The sequence below is a fragment of the Scardinius erythrophthalmus genome, assembly GCF_964197995.2.
Source record: "Scardinius erythrophthalmus genome assembly, chromosome: 6".
Taxonomy (NCBI): Eukaryota; Metazoa; Chordata; class Actinopteri; order Cypriniformes; family Leuciscidae; genus Scardinius; species Scardinius erythrophthalmus.
Genome location: NC_138226.1, coordinates 42,361,801 through 42,389,238, shown reverse-complemented (window position 1 = coordinate 42,389,238; position 27,438 = coordinate 42,361,801). Strand labels below are relative to the sequence as shown.

Genomic DNA, 27,438 nt, shown 5'->3' with positions numbered 1-27,438 from the left:
CACACACCTGTTCTACTCTTAGAGAGTCGTTCTGCGCTGGTCAGGTCTTTTCTCACACAGGTTTCCAGCAGTCTCTCACACACACACACACACTCCTGTTGCCAATATGACAGGTGAGGATGTTAAACTCAGAAATGATCGGTACAACTTGATGCTGATAATGTGATGTTGTATGTGAACTAAAATTTGGTTCATCTCACAGACGAAAAGATGGATGAGACTAAGAAAAAGAGGAAAAAGGTAAGATTATTTCTGAAATAATTTTCGCTACATAAAATTAACCCCTTCATTAATCAGGGTGGCCGCGGGACATTAAAAAGTCTTAAAGGTTTCCTAATAAAAGGCCTTAAAAATTATTAAATTGTCTTTAATTCAGATTTGATGGGTCTTAAATATTTTTGGTCACATGACCGCAAAAATGTCTCCAGTCTGACGGACATTACACTAGTTTTCCCCGGCGGCAGTGACTGCGTTTAGAGATTTGAGGCTCAGACTGACTGGGAGAGTCCATCCTCCCACCGCTGTATGACCAGATGATCTTTGAAACTGCATACTACACTATGAATTCATTTTTTTCTGTAATGTTTTTTAATGGGTGCTTTGGTGTGCATAAAATTATGAATTATGGATATCATTTGGTTATTTGGTGTCCTCTGGAGTCTCCAGCTGTCCTTTTTTTGGACAGACTCACAGACACCTAATTTACCTTGGAAAAAGCTTCCAGTTTTGTGAGAATCACCCTGGTTTACTTTGCTGGATATAACAAATTATTTCAAAATGAACTGGTTAAACCAGATAAATTGTGTAACGCGTAACAGTGTGATTAATCGTGATTAGAAATTGTGATCCTGCAGTCCTAAATATATAATGTGTATTTCCATCACAGGTTGGGTCCTAAATTTCCTATAAGGTAGTGTTAAAAAGGTCTTAAAAAGTCTTAAATTGAACTTTCTATCTGTAAACACCCATTATGGGGCCAAATGTCCCAACAAAGATAGCAATACCGAAATCTGAAAGGACATTTTCTGGTTCCCACAATGGAAATGGTTTAATAAACATACTAAGTTATGTTTTTTGAAAATGTAAATATGCATAAAGTTGTGTGTGATGTGTAGGTTTATGGGTCGGGTTAGTGTAAGGAGAGAGAATATACAGTTGGTACAGTATACAAATCATTATGTCTATGTCCCCATAAAGAATTCCCGTGTGTGTGTGTGTGTGTGTGTGTGTGTGTGTGTGTGTGTGTGTGTGTGTGTGTGTTTTCTTACTGTGGTTTGGGAACAAAATTATCCGCAAAAGCGATTTATTTTATTTATCTTCCATAAATATCCTTCGGGACATTCGGGCGAATCCACATTTGGAAAATAAACTCATAAACAAAACAAAATCTGTTTTCTTTTATTAAAAATACATGTTTTAATTTAGGGTTAGTGTGTAATAGTCATAATTAACTTTTATATAATATCAATAAAATGATAGTAGGCTATGTTCTCATTTAGACAGCTACTGTAAGTAAACGTGTCTGTGTTTATTTTACTTATCACAGTGATAATCTCAATAAATCTGAAATCAATAAATCTGATAATCTCAATAAATCTGAAATGTTTATCACAGCTAAATAATGCTATGACATTCTTCCGCTTTAGTCTTTTTTCTTACATAGCCTATATTGCAGAAACATCAATCGAAATAGTTCGTATTTGAGGAACTAATAATAGCTATAAAACAAACAAAAGCTTCCACAAAGAAATTTTACAACATATATGCTATTAGTGTAGTAGATGCTGATGTGGTGTGTGTTGGTGTGTGTTGGTGTGTGTTGTACAGACGGCGGAGTGTTGTGGATACCCAATCAGCATCTTCTTCATCGTGGTCAACGAGTTCTGCGAGAGGTTCTCCTACTATGGCATGCGAGGTAAGAGTGTGTGCGATTCTTCATAAAGAACTGCTACATTAATAAAGACAGGTAAAACACAGAGTGCATGAGTCATAAAATACTGTTGCAGCAACTGTCAATCATAAAAATCAAAGTATCATCATACGATCATAAAGAGCAGACAGACAGAGACTGTCCTGGACTGGTGTCTGTTAGATCAGGATTTGTGGACCTTTGCATCTTGTACACAGTTTTTTAACTCAACTGTTGAGTTACTTTTAACCCAACTGACTTTAACCCGTTGCATTTTGTTAAAATAACCCACAGTTGGGAAGGTGCTTATAGATGAGTTACTCGTTGGGTTATGTTTAACCCAGCATTATTAAGTGAGAACTCACAAGATACGGTTCAGTTAGTCATTACAGACTGGAAAAATTCACATCGATATTTACTAAATAATTTGACCAATGCCAAGTGTCTTTGAGAAGCAGTTTCACATGAATCGGGAAAAGGGCTTTAAGACACTTCACACACCAATTCCAAATTTCTTCCATAATTAATATAAATATTTGTAGCTAGTGCATTTATTATTATTATTATTATTTTATTTTTATTGCCCATATGGTTCAGTTTTTTTTTTATTATATATTTTGTAAATTAGCAATGTACCGTAATCACGACAGCGCCACCTAGAGCTTGTGGCGTGTCGTCGCTCCGGCCTGTGAAGGGAGTGTGACTGATCTGAGGATATCCTGATCAAGAGTCGGATCTGTACAGTCTCTGATGATGACACTTCATTTCCAACAGACTGCATCTAATAAAACAGCAAAAGTGCCCCTGCTGTGACTGAGTGTAAAACTGAGATGAAATGATCATGAGAAATGTGTGTGTGTGTGTGTGTCCAGCTGTGTTGGTGCTGTATTTCCGGTATTTTCTGCTGTGGGACGATGACCTCGCGACCTCGATCTATCATGCCTTCGTGGCGCTGTGCTACCTGACGCCCATCATGGGGGCCATCATCGCCGACTCCTGGCTCGGGAAGTTCAAGTAGGTTTTCTGGGAAAATTCCCTGGCTGCCGGATCACAATCTCGGGTTGCCAACTTAAGAAAAGGAAAAAACAGGACAATCCTGGTTCTTTATAGGAGAATAAGGGACACTCAAACATACTATATGTGCATCACACACATCTCAGTGTCTGCAGCTAAGTGTGTGTATGAAAGCTTCTCAGGCAACACACTTGTTTTGTGTAACCTATTTATGAATAATTTCATTATTAAAAGAATAATACACAAAATGAACAAACCATTGGTCAAAATAACAGCATTTATCTGAAATAGAAAGCTTTTTTAACATTAGACACCACAGTTCAAAAGTTTGAGGTCAGTAAGAAATGTAAATTTTTTTGGAAAGAAATGAAAGAAAGTAATGGCTTAATTTTATTCAGCAAGGACGCATTAAATGAATCAAAGTGGCAGTAAAGACATTTTTAATGTTAGAAAAGCTTTCTATTTCAGATGAATCTCTTCTCTTTCTATTCATCAAAGAATCCTGAGGGGAAAAACAGTTTTCAACATTAATAATAATCAGAAATGTTTCTTGAGCAGCAAAATCACATCAGCCTGTTCTTCCCTCAGACAGATGATTGCTGGATGTTGGACTCATGAACAATAATCACATTGTCTGCATTCGCCAAAACTGATTTGATTATCGTCAGAGAAAGTGACGGCAGAGGATTCTCAAATCAATCTGATTTGTCCCAAAAGAATGATTCATTCCCAGTTTCTTACGGGACGTCCCGGCTAATACGGGACAGTTGGCAACCCTATCAGAATCTGTCGCCCAGTTTGAGAGTGAACGCCGTTCAGAAAGGCTGTCATGTGATGCTGTGTGTGTGTGTGTTTCAGGACGATCATATACCTGTCTATAGTGTACGCGGTCGGTCAGGTGGTCATGGCCGTCAGCACGATTCATGACATCACAGACACTGACAGAGACGGCACACCGGATAACTTCACCTTCCATGTGTGAGTCGTCTACTAAAGCATAACACCGTCTCACAGTGTATTGGACGTCTGTTTTTGGAAAAGTAGTGTGCATTATAATTATTCATGAAATTGTGTGGAGACTTTGAATAGAATTGTTCCTTCTGAAACCACACTCTTCTGGGACGGTACCCTTCAAAGGGGTTCTAATGTGCACTCTTTAGGCACAAAAGGTGTGTGTGTGTGTGTGTGTGTGTGTGTGTGTGTGTGTGTGTGTGTGTGTGTGTGTGTGTGTGTGTGTGTGTGTGTGTGTGTGTGTGTACGCATGTGTGTGATGGGTAGGTTAGTGTAAGGGGTAAGAATATGTAGTTTATGTCTATGGAAAGTCCCCATAAAACATGGAAAACAAACGTGTGTGTGTGTGTGTGTTTCAGCGCTCTGTCCATGCTGGGCTTGATCCTCATTGCTCTGGGCACTGGGGGTATTAAACCATGTGTGGCTGCGTTTGGTGGCGATCAGTTTCAGGAACATCAGGTACGATACTTTCCAACGTCTTCATCAGCCTGACTTCTTCTTCTTCTTCTTTTTCTTCTTCGCGTTTCTGTCTAATGGTTTGTTGTTATGTGTTGATTGTTACAGAGTCGCCAACTCAACACATTTTTCTCAGTGTTTTATTTGTGCATCAACGCAGGAAGTCTTCTTTCCACGCTCATTACTCCTATTCTCAGAGGTACACGCATTAAAAGTGTCCGTTATGCTTTTTTGACATCACAACAGACTGGGTCATCTGACCAATCAGAGGAGAGTAGACCAATCACAACAGACTGGGTCATCTGACCAATCAGAGCAGAGTAGACCAATCACAACAGACTGGGTCATCTGACCAATCAGAGCAGAGTAGACCAATCACAACAGACTGGGTCATCTGACCAATCAGAGCAGAGTAGACCAATCACAACAGACTGGGTCATCTGACCAATCAGAGCAGAGTAGACCAATCACAACAGACTGGGTCATCTGACCAATCAGAGCAGAGTAGACCAATCACAACAGACTGGGTCATCTGACCAATCAGAGCAGAGTAGACCAATCACAACAGACTGGGTCATCTGACCAATCAGAGGAGAGTAGACCAATCACAACAGACTGGGTCATCTGACCAATCAGAGGAGAGCAGACCAATCACAGCAGACTGGGTCATCTGACCAATCAGAGCAGAGTAGACCAATCACAACAGACTGGGTCATCTGACCAATCAGAGGAGAGCAAACCAATCACAGCAGACTGGGCCATCTGACCAATCAGAGCAGAGTAGACCAATAACAACAGACTGGGTCATCTGACCAATCAGAGGAGAGCAGACCAATCACAGCAGACTGGGCCATCTGACCAATCAGAGCAGAGTAGACCAATCACAACAGACTGGGTCATCTGACCAATCAGAGGAGAGTAGACCAATCACAACAGACTGGCCCATCTGACCAATCAGAGGAGAGTAGACCAATCACAACAGACGGGGTCATCTGACCAATCAGAGCAGAGTAGACCAATCACAACAGACTGGGCCATCTGACCAATCAGAGCAGAGTAGACCAATCACAACAGACTGGGCCATCTGACCAATCAGAGCAGAGTAGACCAATCACAACAGACTGGGTCATCTGACCAATCAGAGGAGAGTAGACCAATCACAACAGACTGGGTCATCTGACCAATCAGAGCAGAGTAGACCAATCACAACAGACTGGCCCATCTGACCAATCAGAGGAGAGTAGACCAATCACAACAGACTGGGCCATCTGACCAATCAGAGCAGAGTAGACCAATCACAACAGACTGGCCCATCTGACCAATCAGAGGAGAGTAGACCAATCACAACAGACTGGGTCATCTGACCAATCAGAGGAGAGTAGACCAATCACAACAGACTGGCCCATCTGACCAATCAGAGGAGAGTAGACCAATCACAACAGACTGGCCCATCTGACCAATCAGAGGAGAGTAGACCAATCACAACAGACTGGGTCATCTGACCAATCAGAGCAGAGCAGACCAATCACAACAGACTGGCCCATCTGACCAATCAGAGGAGAGTAGACCAATCACAACAGACTGGGTCATCTGACCAATCAGAGCAGAGTAGACCAATCACAACAGACTGGGTCATCTGACCAATCAGAGGAGAGTAGACCAATCACAACAGACTGGCCCATCTGACCAATCAGAGGAGAGTAGACCAATCACAACAGACTGGCCCATCTGACCAATCAGAGGAGAGTAGACCAATCACAACAGACTGGCCCATCTGACCAATCAGAGGAGAGTAGACCAATCACAACAGACTGGCCCATCTGACCAATCAGAGGAGAGTAGACCAATCACAACAGACTGGCCCATCTGACCAATCAGAGGAGAGTAGACCAATCACAACAGACTGGCCCATCTGACCAATCAGAGGAGAGTAGACCAATCACAACAGACTGGGTCATCTGTCCAATCAGAGCAGAGTAAAGGAGGGGTTTGGAAAGACTGAATCCTTTATCCAACCGTTTCAGACACTGAGAGGAAAGAGCTGATGATGAAGTGGATATTATTAGAAGTGGTTTTTTTATCTTGGATGTAAAACTATAGCAGGAGACCCCAGAGAAAAATTAGGAACCTTTAAAATAGCATAATAGGGGCACTTTAACACACATTTCCATTATATTTTTCCCATAACACCCTTCTCCCCGTCTAACGCTCCTCCTCCGTGTGTGTGTGTGTGTGTGTGTGTGTGTGTGTGTGTGTGTGTGTGTGTGTGTGTGTGCAGCTCAGGAGTGTGGCATCCACACACAGCAACAGTGTTATCCTCTGGCCTTCGGGGTCCCCGCCGCTCTCATGGTCGTATCGCTGGGTAAGACTGAGTGCCAACTGAACACACACTGTGATCTGTGTGTGTGTGTGTTTCTGAGTTGTGCTGTGTGTTACAGTGGTGTTCATCGCTGGCAGTGGCATGTATGTCAAAACAGATCCAGAGGGAAACATTATCTGGGCCGTGTGTAAATGCATAGGGGTGAGTCGAGACACAAATGAACATTCTGTCATCATTTATGAGTTCAAACCGTGATTTTCTATCTTCTGTAGAACATAACAATAGATATGTAGCAGATTGTTCAAACTGCTCTTTTCCACACGTGTGACTTAGGAACTGTAGAGACTAAAACGAAGCGTAAAAGTGTCCTGAAAGCAGTCGATTGGTCTCGTACTCTCAGGGTCATCCTTTGTTTGAGGAACAACAAAATTTCAATAATTATTTTGCAGAAACTTCTCCAGTATAAATGTCAAATCTCAGTCACACTAGTGCTCAAATCTGGTGCAAATGGTTTTTTAACAATATGAATGTGTAAACATGACAGATTTGTACATTTTTTGGTGAACTAGCCCTATAATCCAAGTATACTTATAATCATCCTCAGTGTTGGGGAAAGTTACTTTTAAAAGTAATGCATTGCAATATTGCGTAACTCTCTTTAAAAAAAGTAACTAATTGCATTACTTTTTATGGAAAGAAATGTGTTACGTTACTTTTCCTCCCCTGGGCTGGGCTTGCTAGCAAAAAATACGTTTTTTGGCACAAAATAAAGACCCTTTCACACCAAAAGTGCAAACGCAAAAGAAAGTGCAAATTCACACCAGTCATTTTTGATTATTAGTATGGTTGAATTGATCAAAGGTTAATTCATTAATTAGTAAAGTGAGATTGAGTGCATAAAGTATATTAGTGTAATTAAACATGTTAAGTTTGAATTTCACTGTTTTTATTCATTTTGAGTAATACTGAATCTGTTTTTGTGCCAGTGAGAGGAGTAAATGCCCTCATTTAGTCTAGATCTACAGTGATCATCATGTTCACACACAGCAAACACAACGTCCCTGTACTTGAGGACCGGAGAGGCGTCAGTCAATACATGGAAAACAGAGTCACTTGAGTTACTTATTTTGAAAAAGTAACTCAGATATTTTGATGTAAATTCTGAAGTAATGCATTCCTAGAAAAAGTAATCTGATTGCGTAACACACATTACTGGTAATGCTTTACCCCTAACACTGATCGTCTTGTAATGCTTTACCCCTAACACTGATCATCTTGTAAAGCTTTACCCCTAACACTGATCGTCTTGTAATGCTTTACCCCTAACACTGATCGTCTTGTAATGCTTTACCCCTAACACTGATCTTCTTGTAATGCTTTACCCCTAACACTGATCTTCTTGTAATGCTTTACCCCTAACACTGATCGTCTTGTAAAGCTTTACCCCTAACACTGATCGTCTTGTAATGCTTTACCCCTAACACTGATCGTCTTGTAATGCTTTACCCCTAACACTGATCGTCTTGTAAAGCTTTACCCCTAACACTGATCGTCTTGTAATGCTTTACCCCTAACACTGATCGTCTTGTAATGCTTTACCCCTAACACTGATCGTCTTGTAAAGCTTTACCCCTAACACTGATCGTCTTGTAATGCTTTACCCCTAACACTGATCGTCTTGTAAAGCTTTACCCCTAACACTGATCGTCTTGTAAAGCTTTACCCCTAACACTGATCGTCTTGTAATGCTTTACCCCTAACACTGATCGTCTTGTAATGCTTTACCCCTAACACTGATCGTCTTGTAAAGCTTTACCCCTAACACTGATCGTCTTGTAAAGCTTTACCCCTAACACTGATCATCTTGTAAAGCTTTACCCCTAACACTGATCGTCTTGTAAAGCTTTACCCCTAACACTGATCGTCTTGTAATGCTTTACCCCTAACACTGATCTTCTTGTAAAGCTTTACCCCTAACACTGATCGTCTTGTAAAGCTTTACCCCTAACACTGATCGTCTTGTAATGCTTTACCCCTAACACTGATCGTCTTGTAAAGCTTTACCCCTAACACTGATCGTCTTGTAATGCTTTACCCCTAACACTGATCGTCTTGTAATGCTTTACCCCTAACACTGATCATCTTGTAATGCTTTACCCCTAACACTGATCGTCTTGTAATGCTTTACCCCTAACACTGATCGTCTTGTAATGCTTTACCCCTAACACTGATCATCTTGTAAAGCTTTACCCCTAACACTGATCTTCTTGTAAAGCTTTACCCCTAACACTGATCATCTTGTAATGCTTTACCCCTAACACTGATCGTCTTGTAAAGCTTTACCCCTAACACTGATCATCTTGTAATGCTTTACCCCTAACACTGATCGTCTTGTAATGCTTTACCCCTAACACTGATCGTCTTGTAATGCTTTACCCCTAACACTGATCGTCTTGTAATGCTTTACCCCTAACACTGATCATCTTGTAAAGCTTTACCCCTAACACTGATCGTCTTGTAATGCTTTACCCCTAACACTGATCGTCTTGTAATGCTTTACCCCTAACACTGATCATCTTGTAATGCTTTACCCCTAACACTGATCGTCTTGTAATGCTTTACCCCTAACACTGATCGTCTTGTAATGCTTTACCCCTAACACTGATCATCTTGTAAAGCTTTACCCCTAACACTGATCATCTTGTAAAGCTTTACCCCTAACACTGATCATCTTGTAATGCTTTACCCCTAACACTGATCGTCTTGTAATGCTTTACCCCTAACACTGATCGTCTTGTAAAGCTTTACCCCTAACACTGATCGTCTTGTAAAGCTTTACCCCTAACACTGATCGTCTTGTAATGCTTTACCCCTAACACTGATCGTCTTGTAAAGCTTTACCCCTAACACTGATCGTCTTGTAATGCTTTACCCCTAACACTGATCATCTTGTAAAGCTTTACCCCTAACACTGATCGTCTTGTAATGCTTTACCCCTAACACTGATCGTCTTGTAATGCTTTACCCCTAACACTGATCGTCTTGTAAAGCTTTACCCCTAACACTGATCGTCTTGTAAAGCTTTACCCCTAACACTGATCGTCTTGTAATGCTTTACCCCTAACACTGATCGTCTTGTAATGCTTTACCCCTAACACTGATCGTCTTGTAATGCTTTACCCCTAACACTGATCGTCTTGTAAAGCTTTACCCCTAACACTGATCGTCTTGTAATGCTTTACCCCTAACACTGATCATCTTGTAATGCTTTACCCCTAACACTGATCGTCTTGTAAAGCTTTACCCCTAACACTGATCGTCTTGTAAAGCTTTACCCCTAACACTGATCGTCTTGTAATGCTTTACCCCTAACACTGATCGTCTTGTAATGCTTTACCCCTAACACTGATCATCTTGTAAAGCTTTACCCCTAACACTGATCGTCTTGTAATGCTTTACCCCTAACACTGATCGTCTTGTAAAGCTTTACCCCTAACACTGATCGTCTTGTAAAGCTTTACCCCTAACACTGATCATCTTGTAATGCTTTACCCCTAACACTGATCGTCTTGTAATGCTTTACCCCTAACACTGATCGTCTTGTAATGCTTTACCCCTAACACTGATCGTCTTGTAATGCTTTACCCCTAACACTGATCGTCTTGTAAAGCTTTACCCCTAACACTGATCGTCTTGTAATGCTTTACCCCTAACACTGATCATCTTGTAATGCTTTACCCCTAACACTGATCGTCTTGTAAAGCTTTACCCCTAACACTGATCGTCTTGTAAAGCTTTACCCCTAACACTGATCGTCTTGTAATGCTTTACCCCTAACACTGATCGTCTTGTAATGCTTTACCCCTAACACTGATCATCTTGTAAAGCTTTACCCCTAACACTGATCGTCTTGTAAAGCTTTACCCCTAACACTGATCGTCTTGTAATGCTTTACCCCTAACACTGATCATCTTGTAATGCTTTACCCCTAACACTGATCGTCTTGTAAAGCTTTACCCCTAACACTGATCGTCTTGTAATGCTTTACCCCTAACACTGATCGTCTTGTAATGCTTTACCCCTAACACTGATCGTCTTGTAATGCTTTACCCCTAACACTGATCATCTTGTAATGCTTTACCCCTAACACTGATCGTCTTGTAATGCTTTACCCCTAACACTGATCATCTTGTAATGCTTTACCCCTAACACTGATCGTCTTGTAATGCTTTACCCCTAACACTGATCATCTTGTAAAGCTTTACCCCTAACACTGATCGTCTTGTAATGCTTTACCCCTAACACTGATCATCTTGTAAAGCTTTACCCCTAACACTGATCTTCTTGTAAAGCTTTACCCCTAACACTGATCGTCTTGTAAAGCTTTACCCCTAACACTGATCATCTTGTAATGCTTTACCCCTAACACTGATCGTCTTGTAAAGCTTTACCCCTAACACTGATCGTCTTGTAAAGCTTTACCCCTAACACTGATCTTCTTGTAATGCTTTACCCCTAACACTGATCGTCTTGTAATGCTTTACCCCTAACACTGATCGTCTTGTAATGCTTTACCCCTAACACTGATCGTCTTGTAATGCTTTACCCCTAACACTGATCGTCTTGTAATGCTTTACCCCTAACACTGATCGTCTTGTAACGTGTGTCTTCTCTTTCTGTAGTTTGCCATCAAGAACCGTTTCAGGCACAGAAGCAGCGTTCATCCGAAGAGGGAACACTGGATGGACTGGGCCAATGAGAAATATGATGTATGCCTCAATCCGGCCATCTCTGTACACACACGCTTACTTAACTGGGGACTTCTATTCTTTAAAAAAATTATATATAAAATTGTGAAAAATAATACTAATATGTACAATTGTAAAAATCATAATACAAATGTGGTTTGCAGCCACAAAAGGAGGTTTTGTCAGATTTAACTCACTTCTGGGTTACAAATTTGTCCCCAAAACATGGTTAAGTACACACACACACATTTCTGAAATGACTATCTTTGTGGGTCTCCTCCTCTGCTCTGCTCTCTGTAGAAGCTTCTCATCGCTCAGGTAAAGATGGTGCTGAAGGTGTTGTTCCTCTACATCCCCCTGCCCATGTTCTGGACGCTGTTTGACCAAAAGGTGCAGATCTGAGCTGGTTACTCTGTAGTGTGTGTGTGTTGGGCTTGTGTTTAGTAACGGGTTGTGTGTGTTGATCATGTCCAGGGCTCCCGCTGGACTCTCCAGGCCACCACCATGAGCGGAGACTTCGTAAGTGCCTGGATTTGATGGCTCTAAATGGGAGATTTGGTCAGCAGTGACTCAATTTACTCAGTTTGTTATCAGTCGAACATAATCTGATGCAGTCACGATTAAGAGATTATTTCAAATCTAGATTTATGAAATGAGATGTGTGTCTTTTTCAAACCGATGTGATTTCCTCCTGTGTGTAGAAAGCGTTCATCCTTCAGCCAGACCAGATGCAGGTGAGTGTGTTCCTGTTCTGTGAGTGTATTAGTGTCGTTCATCTCGCTCTGGATTATAATGGTCTAAGATTATAACACCAATACACTGGAAAGCAACGTGATCTCATCTCATACCTACACTACTGTTCACAAGTACAAGACTTTTAATGTATTTGATTCTTCTGCTCACCAAGGCTGCATTTATTTAAACAAAAATGTTGTGAAATATTATTACCAGTCAAAATATCAGTTTTCAATGTGAATATATGTAAAAATGTAATTTATTCCTGTGATCAAAGCTGAATGTTCAGCATCATTACTCCAGTCTTCAGTGTCGCATGATCCTTCAGAAATCACTCTAATATGATGATTTGATGCTCAGGAAACATTTATGATTATTAGTTGTGCTGCTTCATATTTTTGTGGAAACTTGGATACATTATTTTAAGGTTGTTTGATAAATATAAGTAAAAGTTCAAAAGAAAAACATTTATTTGAAATCGGAATCTTTTGTAACATTATAAAAGTCTTCACTGTCACTTTTGATATGCTTATTAATGCATCCTTGCTGAAGCTGATTTAATTTCCCAAAGCTTTTGAAAGATAGTGTGAACAAAAGCTGTATCTGCAGTAGTGTGACTGAAAGCACTCTCTCCTCTGTCAGACTGTGAACCCCATCCTGATCCTGACCATGGTGCCCATCATGGACCGCATTATATTCCCTCTCATCAAGAAGTGTGGCCTTGATTTCAGGTGTGAATCACTACGCATAGGAAAAGATGAATCTCTGCTGTGAGAGAGATGATGAGACAGTGATCCTGATATAAATCTGTTTTCCGCTCCAGCCCTCTGAAGAGAATGACGGTTGGCATGTTGTTCGCTGCCATGGCGTTCGTTTGTGCAGCTTTGGTCCAGATTGAGATCGACGTGAGTGTGAAATGTGTGAGTCAGATTCAAGAAAAAGCCTTCTCGAGCTCCACAATCTAATGATCTGAATCTCCTCAGAAAACATTGCCCAATTTCCCATCATCCTCTGAGAGCCAGCTAAAGGTGGTGAACATGTACAGCAGTTCACTGAACGTGACCATCTCACCCAAAGACACTCTTCTGATAGACTCGCTGGAGGTACTACACACATCTTACACAAACACACACATGCTTCCTGCAGCCTCACGTAACAGAGAGAGATGTTTCACCATTGTTTCCCATTTTTCTTATAGAGCAGTGCAGGTTATGTGACATTGGATCACCAGAACATCACAGTGTCCTTAAGCACAAGTCCTGTGATCACTGAAGCTTTCAGTTTAATTAAAGGAGGCCGCCAGACGCTGATCATCCCCTCTGACCCATCCATCATGTATCTGGTAAGTGTGAACCAAGCAAACATTGCAGTTCTAATGGTCAAAGACTCATGTTGTTCTGAAGAAAAATGGTGGTTGCTCATGCAAAAGTCACCACAACCATGCTAGAGGACTTTGGGTAGTTGCTAGGGAGTTGCTATGTATTTGTTTAGGTATTCAGGGTAGTTTTTAAAATGTTGTTACTGTATGTGGTTGCTTTTTCAGGAAATTAGCGCAATTGTAGTGTGATTGACCTTTTGCAAAGACCCGCCCCCTTTAGTTACTGTTCTCTCACGCCACACACCATGTTCTCACACAGTGAAAACTACATCGCGGAGCAGAGAGAACACTGACAACACGCTGACAGACAGGACAGACCAGCTTACTTTATAATGAAACGAAGTCTCTCAACTTTCACTTTTTTTAAAAGAAATTTAAGCAATAAATACCGTTTTGTGGCTCTTTAATGTGTCTGACCGCTGTAGAGCCTCAGTTAAAGCTGCTCGTGAACCGATCATCTCTTCCTTCTAGTTCAATTATAGCATCAAATAAACATGAATGAACATCAGAAGGAATGCTGTTATAGCCGTGGAAAGACGTCAGTACACTCTGTTTTTCAAGTTCAAATCCACCGACGTTATATCTACTAACTCTTCTGACTGCTTTGTCGGACAAAATGGCGGATTTGGTGGAAGGCGGATTATGATAGGTCAGATCGCCTGTCAATCAAGCTCCCAGCAATGGGTGAATTATACACTGTTTGCAAACATTCCAACACCTCTCAGTGAAGGAGTGGTCACACTACACTTTTCATTTCATTCACTTCCATTCATGCGCAAGCGAATTCTGGAGACTAGAAACACAAGCTCACGTTTCACATTTCTCTGATCTGTAAATTTGTATAATGTAAAATGTGTGACCAATAGAAGACGGATACATCACGGCTTGACATCTTAGCACATTTAAAGGAATATAAATGGTGAAGCCACTGTTTTTTTGTGTTGCAGGAAAGTTTGGATTCGTTATTATTTTGTCATATGTTGAATGTGTGTTTTTTTTTTTAAAAAGACACCAGTTTCTTGTCAAAGAAGGCGGAGCCATCTATTACACAGTTGTCATGGACCAATGGCAGCTCAAGGGGTTTAACATCTAGCACAGTTTTACTGGAGGTTTGCACTGGCAAGCTGTTTTGAGCTATGAAACAGACTCCACAACACTTTTGTTTTGGCCAGATTTGGTTCTAAATTATGTCCCACATGTTCATTCTTCCATTTCACTTGAAGTATATTGTGACCTTTACTTGTCAAGTCAAGTCAAGTCAAGTCAAGTCAAGTCAAGTCACCTTCATTTATATAGCGCTTTTAACAATGTAGATTGTTTCAAAGCAGCTTTACAGAGATAAACGTATAATTTAAGGTAACAGATTGTTTTGGCTTTATAGCGGTTCTTTAATAAAGTTATTTTCCAGCTAAAGTTAGTTTTGATTGATTCGCTTCCGTCGCAACGATCATTTGTTATTAAATTAGGGGCCGCTAAGACGAGTTGTCCAAGTACATTTTTAATGAACAAACAAGTTCATGTATGGCTGGTATATTAGGCTGCTGTCGCTTTAAGACCTGATGCACTGACCCATTATACTGTTATATTTAGCCAATATACACAGACTTTGGTTGTGAGCACAGAATATGCTAGAATGAGGAAAATAAGGGCGCAATCCCACACCGATATTCAAGCCTTGCAACACCAGCAATATTCATCTGGAGCAAATGAAACGAGTGATTAAAGGGACGCAGGTTTGTGTGTCACTCGCTGTGTGAGAGATTAGAGAGAGAGAAAGAGCAGCTGGTGTTATGTCTCCTGCGGAAGCCTTTCAGATAGTTCAGTGTCGATATGTATCGAAAAAATCTATTTTTGTCAACACTACATTGCACTAAGTTTATTATTTCAGATGTTTTTTTAAAAGACTACAATTGAAAAATGTATGTTATATAAAATTAAACCCGTCTATTAGGAGTGACTTTGTTACACGCCACAGCTGAAATACACACGCATTTGGTGGGTATTAATGTCAAGACCTGCTGTGATACGATAACAGTGAAAACATAACAGTGAAATTGTCCATCTTTTTCCTCCAGCAAGAAGACATAAAGTCCAAACCAAGGGAAGGAAAGAATGCTGTTAGGTCAGTGGTTTCTTAAAACGTCTCAGATTGTAACTCTGGCTCCCTGAGAAGCGAACGAGATGCTGTGTCTGAGTGATGACGCTATGGGAACACTCCTGCGTGAAAAGCGTGACGTGTGACGCAAATACCAAATACCGATTCACATTAAATCAGTCGGTGCCAAATTTCAGTTCCTGAGAACGAATCTGGGCGTGAGAGTAAGACTATTTAAATATGAATCCTGCATGTCTATGTGTGAATGAATGGCGCAGACGTGCAGTTTCATTTACCACACACACACACACACACACACACACTGAAGCACGCGTGACGTTCGCAGTGTTTTCAGCCTCTGCTGCCTCACTTATTGAGTTTGTTAAAGGGTAACTAAACCCTAAACCAACTTTTTTTATTTAATGATCTGTAAGAATGAGGCTTTATTAGTGCTGTTTATTGATTCGAGTAACTTTTTTGACATTTGAGTATAAAGTGTTTTAATTTTACAATATATGGTGTAAAAACGTCTGAGTGCTGCCCTCTTAAGGTTGAACGGTGGCTACTGCAGTTGAATTTTCCTATTGGATGTTGCGGTGGCAAGTGACGTAAAAGGTGGCAGGTGACGTAAGCAGGTTCCAGCTCTACCACGCCCCTGGTATGAGCTAGCTTAGATTTATCTGTGTACAGTGGTCAGGAGGGTACGTAGGTGTAGTGTTGCTGGTTTGCATAACTTTCCAGCAGACTTGGAAAATAGGCGCCAGTGTTTGCATACACTTGGCCTGGAAGACCGTGACTGTGAAACATGCATTTTCGCGGGATTGCTTCTTCAACGCAATAGAGGTGGAAATGGGCTTCTCCACACAGCTCGCGCTGAACAGCGACGCAGTGCCAAACGCTGCTCCTCGATCCTGCATGGACTCCACCGCCGCAGCGGCGTCTTGATGTGAGTGATCATATATATTTTAATCACAATTTATGGTTAGGCTAAAGTTAATCCTCTGGGGTCGACAAACGCGTCGGCGCATTTTGCTGGATTTTTTCACATAGCAGCGGCAAAATATGAATATGCCTATAGAGAGCGCGCGCTATTGACATCAATTTGATAAAACCAGAGAATGACGGGCTCTGATAAAACTCATCAGATGCATGCACTTACGTCGTCCCCTCTCTCTCCGCTGGGGTCTGCCCACTTTTCTAGCATTTTTCAAATATTGACAGTGGGTGGAGTCAGGCTCTGACCAGGGGTTTAGTTACCCTTTAAACACGTGCTTCAGACGCGATCCTGCAAGAGCGTTCCCATAGCGTCATCACTCCAGGCGCAGCGTAGAGTTTCCCGAGAGGGAACTGAACTCTCCTTTAATGATGTCTGATGTCACACAGGTTTGTGAACGGCTGGACAGCAGTTCTGAACATCACTAACTTGGACCCTAACTTGGAGCCAACAGTTATTTCAAACTACTCACTGGTTGCTCAGGGGACGTAAGTCAGTTCTTCAGATTTATCAGTGATGTTTAATGAAGTATTAAGATTGCTAACATGCTTTAACATAATTTGTGAATTGCTTTTATCAAAGTTATATTAGTACTTTTTAATTAGAATTTTTCAACAAAACAATTATAACAGATAATGTCACTCCCTACACTGGTTTTTAGAGGTCTAGGAAGTGAGAAGGGGAACATCAGGCCACCCTTAAGTGACTGCTACCATTAAAATACTGGGAGAGTGAATAAGCCCACCGAGAAGCCAAAATAATTTACTAAAAAGAAAATACACACCAGAAACATGATGATACACGGACCCGGGGAGGACAGAGGGAAACTGGACAGGGCCAACACAAAGAAAAGAATAAAACACTTACTAAAGGGTTAAGGTTAGGGTTTGATTTAGGGTTAGTTACTATAGTAAGTACATGTAACATATACTGTAACTACGTCACCTTAAAATAAAGTCTTAGCCAGTTTTATAAAACATACAGGATTAAAACGGGTTTTGAATGCAATTTCATGTTGACTTGCTGTTCTTCTGGTTTATCTTCTAAGACGGAAGTTTGTACTCAGCAATGGCGCGCAGTCGTGTGAGTTTTCTCAGAAGTTTGGCTTTGGTTCTTCATACACCTTCCTCATCCCCAGCACGCTGTTCTCGACGGATGTGTGTATCCTCCCTCAGCATGCCTCACATACACACCTATCTGTGTCATTTAGCAGAAGCCTCTATAAAGCCCCTATATTTTGTCTTTTGGTTTACATGTGCATGTGTGTTCTTGTGTGTGTGCAGTGTGAGTCTATAAAGGCAGTTGAGGACATTCAGCCTAACTCGGTCCACATGGCTCTGCAGATTCCTCAGTACTTCCTCATTACTACAGGAGAGGTCATGTTCTCCGTCACCGGCCTGCAGTTCTCATACTCACAGGTAGGACAGCGGTTCACTTCACCGCGGTCAGCACTCCAAAGAAACAAATGAACATGTTTCCTTTACACTGTTTGAACAGTCATCTCTCATTCTAAAACCAGTGCAGAATCAGCTGTTACCAGATGGACAGTAGAAAGATGTCAAATATGTGACCCTGGATCACAAAACCAGTTACAAGCAGCACGGGTATATTTGTGGCAAAATATAGATTTTTTTCTTTTATGCCAAAAATCATTAGGATATTAAGTAAAGATCATGTTCCATGAAGATATTTTGTTAATTTCCTACTGTAAATATATAAAACATGTATTTTTGTGAGTGAATGCAGCACAAGCGCATACATAAATTGACAACTTTAAAGGAGATTTTCTCAATGTTTCGATGTTTTTGCACCCTCAGATTCCAGATCTTCAAGTATTGTCCTATCCTAACAAACCACACATCAATGGAAAGATTATTTATTCAGCTTTCAGATGATGTATAAATATGGAGCGAATTATGTGCCATAATTTAACAAACAAATCCAGCATTTTGCAAACAAACTCAATCTACTTCGCAAAGGAAAACTCGACTCGCAAACAAACTCGATCCGCTTTGCAAAGGAAATCTCGACTCGCAAACAAACAGAAAGCAATGTGCAAGCACAAAGGTCAGTTTGAGTGAAAATGCAGTGGAGTAACAAATATGTATTGAGTTTTACAAATATAAATTAATGAGCCAAGATAATACTTCACAAATATATACAAACCATCCTTCAAATTGCATGTAACCTTTGAACAAATACCAAATCTAGTGCATACAAATGCATATCTGTCTGTTATGATTGTAATTTCTGTCTTATTTGATCTATAATTAACCTTTTTGAGGTTTTCTCTTGCAAAATGTTTATTGCATATCTGGACAGAAATCCACATTAGCACTTAGTAGCACTTCACTCTCTCTAGGATCGGGGAATCTATAAGCTGAAAGCTCTGCCATCTTGTTGCTTTTTGTATTTTTTTTCTGCATCGGACTCATGCGAAATTACTAAATTAGTGATTATGTCTAGGCTACACTTGAACGAATCTATTTCTTTCGTTCTCCATAAATTAATGAGAACATTTCATTTAATTGAGCGGCGGGTTTCATTTGTGTGTCCAAAATAATAATTTGGGCACTGCATAGGCTACGTCACAGGCAAGTTAAGAAGTTTTTTTTTTTTTTTCATTAATTATTTTATTACATTAACTGTTAAGCTGACTGAATTCTAACTAAATAAATAAATAAGTGGGACCCTCCTTTCAATTAAATGAAATGTTCTCATTAATTTATGGAGAACGAAAGAAATAGATTCGTTCAAGTGTAGCCTAGACATAATCACTAATTTAGTAATTTCGCATGAGTCCGACGCAGAAAAAAAATACAAAAAGCAACATGATGGCAGAGCTTTCAGCTTATAGATTCCCCGATCCTAGAGAGAGTGAAGTGCTACTAAGTGCTAATGTGGATTTCTGTCTAGATATGCAATAAACATTTTGCAAGAGAAAACCTCAAAAAGGTTAATTATAGATCAAATAAGACAGAAACACACCCGTTCACCGGTCATTTTCCTCAGCTGTAGGCAAAGGCAAGTTTCAAATCAGTGCTTCTCCTGGGAGACTAGCGCTAAATTAGCCTCTAGTTTAGCGCCATCTACTGTTTTAGAAGAGGAAGTTGCTCAACTGCATTTGTGAGAAAATTGAGCCGAGAGATCTCATAAGCGAAGTGTCACACAATCATCATAACAGACAGATATGCATTTGTATGCACTAGATTTGGTATTTGTTCAAAGGTTACATGCAATTTGAAGGATGGTTTGTATATATTTGTGAAGTATTATCTTGGCTCATTAATTTATATTTGTAAAACTCAATACATATTTGTTACTCCACTGCATTTTCACTCAAACTGACCTTTGTGCTTGCACATTGCTTTCTGTTTGTTTGCGAGTCGAGATTTCCTTTGCAAAGCGGATCGAGTTTGTTTGCGAGTCGAGTTTTCCTTTGCGAAGTAGATTGAGTTTGTTTGCAAAATGCTGGATTTGTTTGTTAAATTATGGCACATAATTCGCTCCATATATAAATTGACCCATGTGACTGGTTTTGTGGTCCAGCGTCACATATTCTGTTAGTTCTTTAAAGGTGCAGTATGTAAGATTTTTATGGCAAAATACATTCTCTTAACCCATTTTTTTTATTTGTTAATTGATAACAATTAGTATGCCATTCATGGGTTTATCTCCCCCAACAGTGTGAACATTGAGCCTCACAGGCTAAACCACATGTGTCAAACTCAAGGCCCGCGGGCCAAATCCGGCCCGCCACATTATTTTATATGGCCCGCGAGAGCATATGGGTGTCTTAAAATTAGGGATGCAACGAAATTTAGGCTGCCGAAAATTTTCGGCCGAAAATAACATTTTCGTTTTTTGACTGAAAGATACTAAAAAGCCGCCGCGATCCTCCGTGTTCGGCGACGGTTTGACTCTGGCTCAGCGTGTTTTATGACTTTGCGTGCGAGTCCGCTTCCGAAGATGCATAACTTCTAAGCGCGTTCCGCTGTGTGTGTGCGCTGTGCTCTCCGCTCCGTGTTCACAGCGCGTTCTGCTCAATGTTCCGCAAGCAACGTCCTCCGTTTGTGTGTGTGTGTGTGTGTGTGTGTGTGTGTGTGTGTGTTGCGAGCTCTGATCACGCTCACCGGAAAGGCAAAGTCCGCTAAAAAAAACGTGCCAACATGAAATTTATCTGGACTTGTTTCTTTTTGCAATAGCACTACTGTGCTGTAATGGTGTGTATTTCCGTGCTGGGCAACACTGGTAAAATTACACGAATCATCACGATCCTCTCGTTCTCCCTGCTCTGCTCATGCTCTGATAAAATATCTTTGTAGGACTATACTTTATTTTGACAATTGGTCAAAAAATAAATCTGTTAAATCTGATTCTGCTGCATAGAACTGACTGAAGAATAATATATTGATATTTTATATTATTTTAATATAATAATATATTTATTTAAATATATTAAATATATTACATAATATTTAATATAGTATGTACCAGTATTATTCACCATTTGTATCACTCCGCTTGTCTGTGTTTGTGCCACTTGCATCATTTAGCCAGTAGGTGGCGACAAGTGACTGTCTTTATGAGTGAACAATTGAACTTTAAACTGATTAGTGCCAAAAACATTGATTAACTCAGGAAAGAAACAAGTAGCTGAAACCAATCTATAATGGTAATATAAAGTGCAAATTTACCTCCGGACACAAAAAGATTGCACTGGGTTTTGATTGAAATGTAACATCTATGCAAAATAATCCTTGAAAGATTTCTTATTAAAGGCCATTCTTGTTTGGAATATGTGATTGTGTATTGTCAACAATAAGCAGAAACATTCTGCATTTCCATTTTGTAGTGTGGATCATTCATTGCAATATTTATCCTCATTCTCATTTTTAAGAATCTGTTATCTTGACAAATAATTTATGCTAATGCCCACTGACATGCTTTTAAAGCTATTGTTATCCAAATTTTTTGGCCTTTAAACACCTTAAAATGCACATATGTAAGTCCGAGAAATCCAAATTTTCTCAGGGGAGCATGTCCCCGAACCCCCCTAACTACCTTACATTTGAATGAGTGTGTCTGTGTGGTAATGTGTGCTGTGTGGCTATAGTGCCAGGGCTGAATTTTTGAGCCAGTTTACCCCTGCATATATACAATAATACATTATTCTCTGTATCAAATCATTATTACCCAGCCCCTCATGTTTCTGGCTCATCCCCTTATGTTTTTAAAACCTAGAAACACCCCTGCAAATGCATATACAATATTTGTAACTTAAATAAGTAACAATCAAATAAACAGACAATATATTAACATTTTAAAAGTCTTACAGTTACAACCGGCCCTTTGAGGGCAGCCATAATGCTGAAGTGGCCCTCAGTGAAAATGAGTTTGACACCCCTGGGCTAAACCATACCTGTCAACACTCCTGTTTTTCCCGGGTTTCTCCCGTTTTCTCACGGACCCCTCCCGGTTTGTTATTTCTCCCGGGAAACTCCCGTAGCATGGCCCAAACTCCTTTATGAATAAGCGGACCAATATGTTTGTCTAATGTTGACCAGTTGCCAGATCTTGTATTAAACGCATTATATTCACACAATCCACACACCATATACAATTTCAACCTGTTTGTCACCTCAACCTGGCAACCTATAACCCAGTTGCACAGTCACAGAAAGCTCCCCCGTCACGCCGAACTGTCCCCGCACAAATCTCCCGGATTTTGAAAACCAAATGTTGACAGGCATCATCCAAACACTGAGAGCGTTTCTGCTCAGATGTCAATCTATTTCCAGGTCAGCCAATAGTGATAGTTTGGGGGCGTGTCTACTGTAGCAGGGCGGAGCCAGAGGGTGTTTAGCCTCGTAGGGACCATGACTGATGCATTACATGGGAAAAGACATTCAGGTTCAGTTACAGGAGTGCAAGATAAAATTCACTGCATTAAGACCTAAACAGGTCATGAACATGTCAAAGTGAACGGGACACTGTAAAAGTACTCCTAATATGCTGGACCTTTTATTGACAGTAGCCTACTTTTACTCGTTGAGACATGCCTTCACGAGCACACGTAACTGCTGTGTTTGGGATGTCTGAGTTGGGGGCTGTTGATCCATTTATATGGAGGCAGATCTGAATGCAAGTTTGCAGTCGATGGTAAGAAAGGGACTCGGTTTAAATGATTAGAGAAGTCCAGCATACATCACCAGAGAGAAGTTTATAAAATGAAACGGATGAAACGTTCACAATGAGATTAATAACATGGATTTAGAAAATAGATATTCAATTTCCCTTTCATGTCGACTTGAAATGTACAAATATCATCATTTAAAGCCGTATTACATCCTGACGGGCCAAAGGTGAAAGGCTTTAACTGGTTCTTCAAAGTCACAGATGCATCACACTTTTTTTTTTTTTTTATCTGTATTAATTCAAAACAAAAACTGTTTTATAAAGAAATTTGCTGTTATTTTATCGTTTTTGTTTAGACAATTGACAATATTACAAAGCTTAGTCTCAATAGAAAATATATGTGGTATTATAGGGATAATTCTGTCATCATTTACTCGCCCTCGTATCTTTCTTCAGCACAAAATAGAAAATATTTTGAAGAATGTTTCAACAGTTTTTGTACATACAATGAAAGTCAATGGGAACCAAAACTGTTTGGTTATCAACATCCTGTGTTCAGCCAAAGAAAGAAAGTTATACAGTTTTGAAACGATATAAGGGCGAGTAAATAATTTTCATTTTTGAGTGAACTATCGCTTTAAAAGTGTGTTTTTAACTGGAATATCCAGTATATGTCAGTGGCATATGATATCCTGTAGACTGCCAAGACAGTTCTCCCCTCAGTCTCTGTGAGCGTTCCCTCTCGACAGCTGTGCTTCTGTGTCTTCAGGCTCCGAAGAATATGAAGTCAGTGCTGCAGGCCGGCTGGTTGTGCACGAATGCCGTGGGAAACATCATTGTGCTGATCGTGGCAGAGCTGGGAAAGCTCCCGAAACAGGTGATGCACATGACCTCATGACCTCATACACACATTCAGCCAAGCTGTATGAATACTGTAATATATAATACAGACAGAAATTTTGATTTCGAACAACAAAAAATAATGACAGTGTTTTCATTTTTTGTTTGATTGTTCCACTTCTGTGTCTTCTCGCACAGTGGGCCGAGTATCTGTTGTTTGCGTCGCTGCTTGTGGCCGTGAGCATCATCTTCTCCGTCATGGCTTATTACTACACCTACATTGACCCAGCGGAGATTGAGGCTCAGATCAGGAGGGAGCAGGGGCTGGAGCCAGTGGACAAGGAGAAAGAGACACTAGAAATGGAGGACAAAGATAAAGACCAGAAGAATGAGCCAAACAAGGCCAAACAAACCAAGTTATAAGATACGATGATACATTTATGAAGACCGGATTGATATATGCTGAGATCTACCCTTTAGTTCCATATTTATGTAAATAAAATGACTGTGAGCAGACATTTCTGTCAAGTTCAGTGTTACTGTTGGCTGTATGTATTGATAAGACCCTACTGAGTGAACAATCAGATGTATCATGAAAAAAATGTCAATATTTTTAGACATGGTTTAAAATGCAAATGGTCTGGTTAGGGTGTGTGATCATTTGCGTTTTGGGAAGATTTTTTAAGCTAATAAACAAGGAACTATGAAACAATGATCTTTAGTCTTTTGAGTTTATGTAGTTTGTCTTTGCGGCAAAACACGTTAGAATTCATCATGAGGTGTAAATGTTCTGGGTTTGAACCTCTCTTACAAAACCTAGCTGTCTATAGCCTTTTAAAGCATTATGGGTATATTATACATGTATATTATATTAAACATCACATTGATCAGTGAATTTTTTTAATCAAAGATGGATAACAAGTTGCTATATCAAGTGGGTGCCCAGTTTGCCAAACCTAAACCCCGGCTGAATCAGCTTTATAGGTTGACTAACAAAGTTGTCATGACTAAACAGCTCATTTGCAATGAATTTCCAGCGGACCACCCAGAGTCGGCACTTACTAGCACTAATGCGTTATGACGTTATTAGAAATATGAATAATTTAACATAAAACATTTTCAGCTACCTCAGTGATTGGCTTGCACTAGTCCCACACAACGCGAGTATTAAAAGAGTTGAAGTAGAGGTGTTGAGTGTTAAAATACATTTAAGGGTAATAATTGAATTGATGTCCAACAAATAAAAAACAGATATAATACGGATAAAAGAATTTGCTGAATATTAGATCCCATTCTACAGAAGCACTTTTTATAAATGATGTACAACCCAAAATCAGAAAAAGTTGGGACACTGTACAAATTCTGAGTAAAAAAGGAATGGAATAATTTACAAATCTCATTAACTTATATTTTATTCACAGTAGAATATAGATAACATATCAAATGTTGAAAGTGAGACATTTTGCCAAATATTGGCTCATTTTGGATTCCATGAGAGCTACACATTCCAAAAAAGTTGGGACAGGTAGCAATAAGAGGCCGGAAAAGTTAAATGTACATATAAGGAACAGCTGGAGGACCAATTTGCAACTTATTAGGTCAATTGGCAACATGATTGGGTATAAAAAGAGCCTCTCAGAGTGGCAGTGTCTCTCAGAAGTCAAGATGGGCAGAGGATCACCAATTCCCCCAATGCTGCGGCGAAAAAGAGTGGAGCAATATTAGAAAGGAGTTTCTCAGAGAAAAATTGCAAAGAGTTTAAAGTTATCATCATCTACAGTGCATAATATCATCCAAAGATTCAGAGAATCTGGAACAATCTCTGTGCGTAAGGGTCAAGCCGGAAAACCATACTGGATGCCTGTGTTCTTCGGGCCCTTAGACGGCACTGCATCACATACAGGAAGGCTACTGTAATGGAAATCACAACATGGGCTCAGGAATACTTCCAGAAAACATTGTCGGTGAACACAATCCACCGTGCCATTTGCCGTTGCCGGCTAAAACTCTATAGGTCAAAAAAGAAGCCATATCTAAACAGGATCCAGAAGCGCAGGCGTTTTCTCTGGACCAAGGCTCATTTAAAATGGACTGTGGCAAAGTGGAAAACTGTTCTGTGGTCAGACGAATCAAAATTTGAAGTTCTTTTTGGTAAACTAGGACACCATGTCATCCAGACTAAAGAGGACAAGGGCAACCCAAGTTGTTATCAGCGCTGGGTTCAGAAGCCTGCATCTCTGATGGTATGGGGTTGCATGAGTGTGTGTGGCATGGGCAGCTTACACATCTGGAAAGGCACCATCAATGCTGAAAGGTATATCCAAGTTCTAGAACAACATATGCTCACATCCAGACGTCATCTCTTTCAGGGAAGACCTTGCATTTTCCAACATGACAATGCCAGACCACATACTGCATCAATTACAATATCATGACTGCGTAGAAGAAGGATCTGGTTACTGAAATGGCCAGCCTGCAGTCCAGATCTTTCACCCATAGAAACATTTGGTGCATCATAAAGAGGAAGATGCAACAAAGAAGACCTAAGACAGTTGAGCAACTAGAAGCCTGTATTAGACAAGAATGGGACAACATTCCTATTCCTAAACTTGAGCAACTTGTCTCCTCAGTCTCCAGACGTTTGCAGACTGTTATAAAAAGAAGAGGGGATTCCACACAGTGGTAAACATGGCCTTGTCCCAACTTTTTTGAAATGTGTTGATGCCATGAAATTTAAAATCAACTTATTTTTCCCTTAAAATTATACATTTTCTCAGTTTAAACATTTGATATGTCACCTATGTTGTAAAATATTGAAATTTGAAACTTCCACATCATTGCATTCTGTTTTTATTCACAATTTGTACAGTGTCCCAACTTCTTCTGATTTGGGGTTGTAATTACAGATCACAACCTAGATGTTACAGAATGCAGACGCAGGAGAGGAAGATAGAGAACAGTGATTTACTGATAAACAAAGGGATGATGTGAGTAGTGGAGTACATGGCAGTATAACAACACAATATATGTACAATTAACAATATACATAAATAGCAATATACACATTTTAATAAAGTGCAGTGCAACGGTAATTAGTGTCCCAATTAGCAATTTAGCGTCCAATCTTCTGCAATATAATTTCTTTTGACTGCACTGACACTAACTGAGCTGAATGATAACATTTCTGTATTCAGAGCTGCTTTATCGTGGAATTTAACATTTCATATTTGAGGAACTTTACACAGTCATTGAACTGAACTGAATCAACACTGAACTGATTTCAACTGAATAATGACTATGGCAAGCCGTATTAACATTTAATCCTTAAAATCTACTAGCATCTATTTTCATGCTACAAGTACTTATTTTTTAAATACTAGTATCTTTTCCATTAAGTACTAGTAGTTATTCATTAGATACTAGTACTTATTCTTTAGGTACTAGTGCCTATTTGTTAGATACTAGTACTTATTCATTAGATACTAGTGCCACTGTATAGGCTAGTTCAATTAAAAATCTTACTAGTAAAATAAAAAATCGTACTAGTAACATTTGGAATAAATACTAGTATCTAATAAATAGGTGCTAGTATCTATTGGATAAGTACTAATAGCTAATTAATAAGTACTAGTATTTTTCATTTCTATGAATGCACACATGGATTTCTCTTCTGTAAATCACTTTGTAAACACAGTTTTTTAAAAGATGCTATGTAAATAAAGCTTTACTTTCTTTCTTACATACAAGTCAGTGTGATTTCAACTTGGGGCCAAATTCCCAATAAACAACTTCAACACCCA

General features: G+C 39.8%; 1 protein-coding gene across 1 annotated transcript; it reads left to right on the top strand.

The window, feature by feature from the left end:
- Positions 1 to 106: 106 nt before the first annotated feature.
- On the top strand, positions 107 to 24,352 carry slc15a1a (solute carrier family 15 member 1a; the record flags this gene model as incomplete). The annotated part of the gene is made up of 23 exons (XM_081367422.1): positions 107 to 113; positions 203 to 240; positions 1,828 to 1,915; positions 2,782 to 2,923; positions 3,782 to 3,901; positions 4,294 to 4,393; positions 4,499 to 4,589; positions 6,669 to 6,752; positions 6,829 to 6,911; positions 11,393 to 11,479; positions 11,759 to 11,848; positions 11,933 to 11,977; positions 12,160 to 12,192; positions 12,836 to 12,924; positions 13,017 to 13,098; positions 13,177 to 13,296; positions 13,392 to 13,535; positions 15,647 to 15,693; positions 17,050 to 17,148; positions 17,709 to 17,817; positions 17,944 to 18,078; positions 23,568 to 23,675; positions 23,837 to 24,352. The coding sequence occupies 23 exons, from the start codon at positions 107 to 109 to the stop codon at positions 24,059 to 24,061; spliced, it is 2,166 nt and encodes a 721-aa protein (XP_081223548.1). The 3' UTR covers positions 24,062 to 24,352.
- Between the last annotated feature and the right edge of the window lie 3,086 nt (positions 24,353 to 27,438).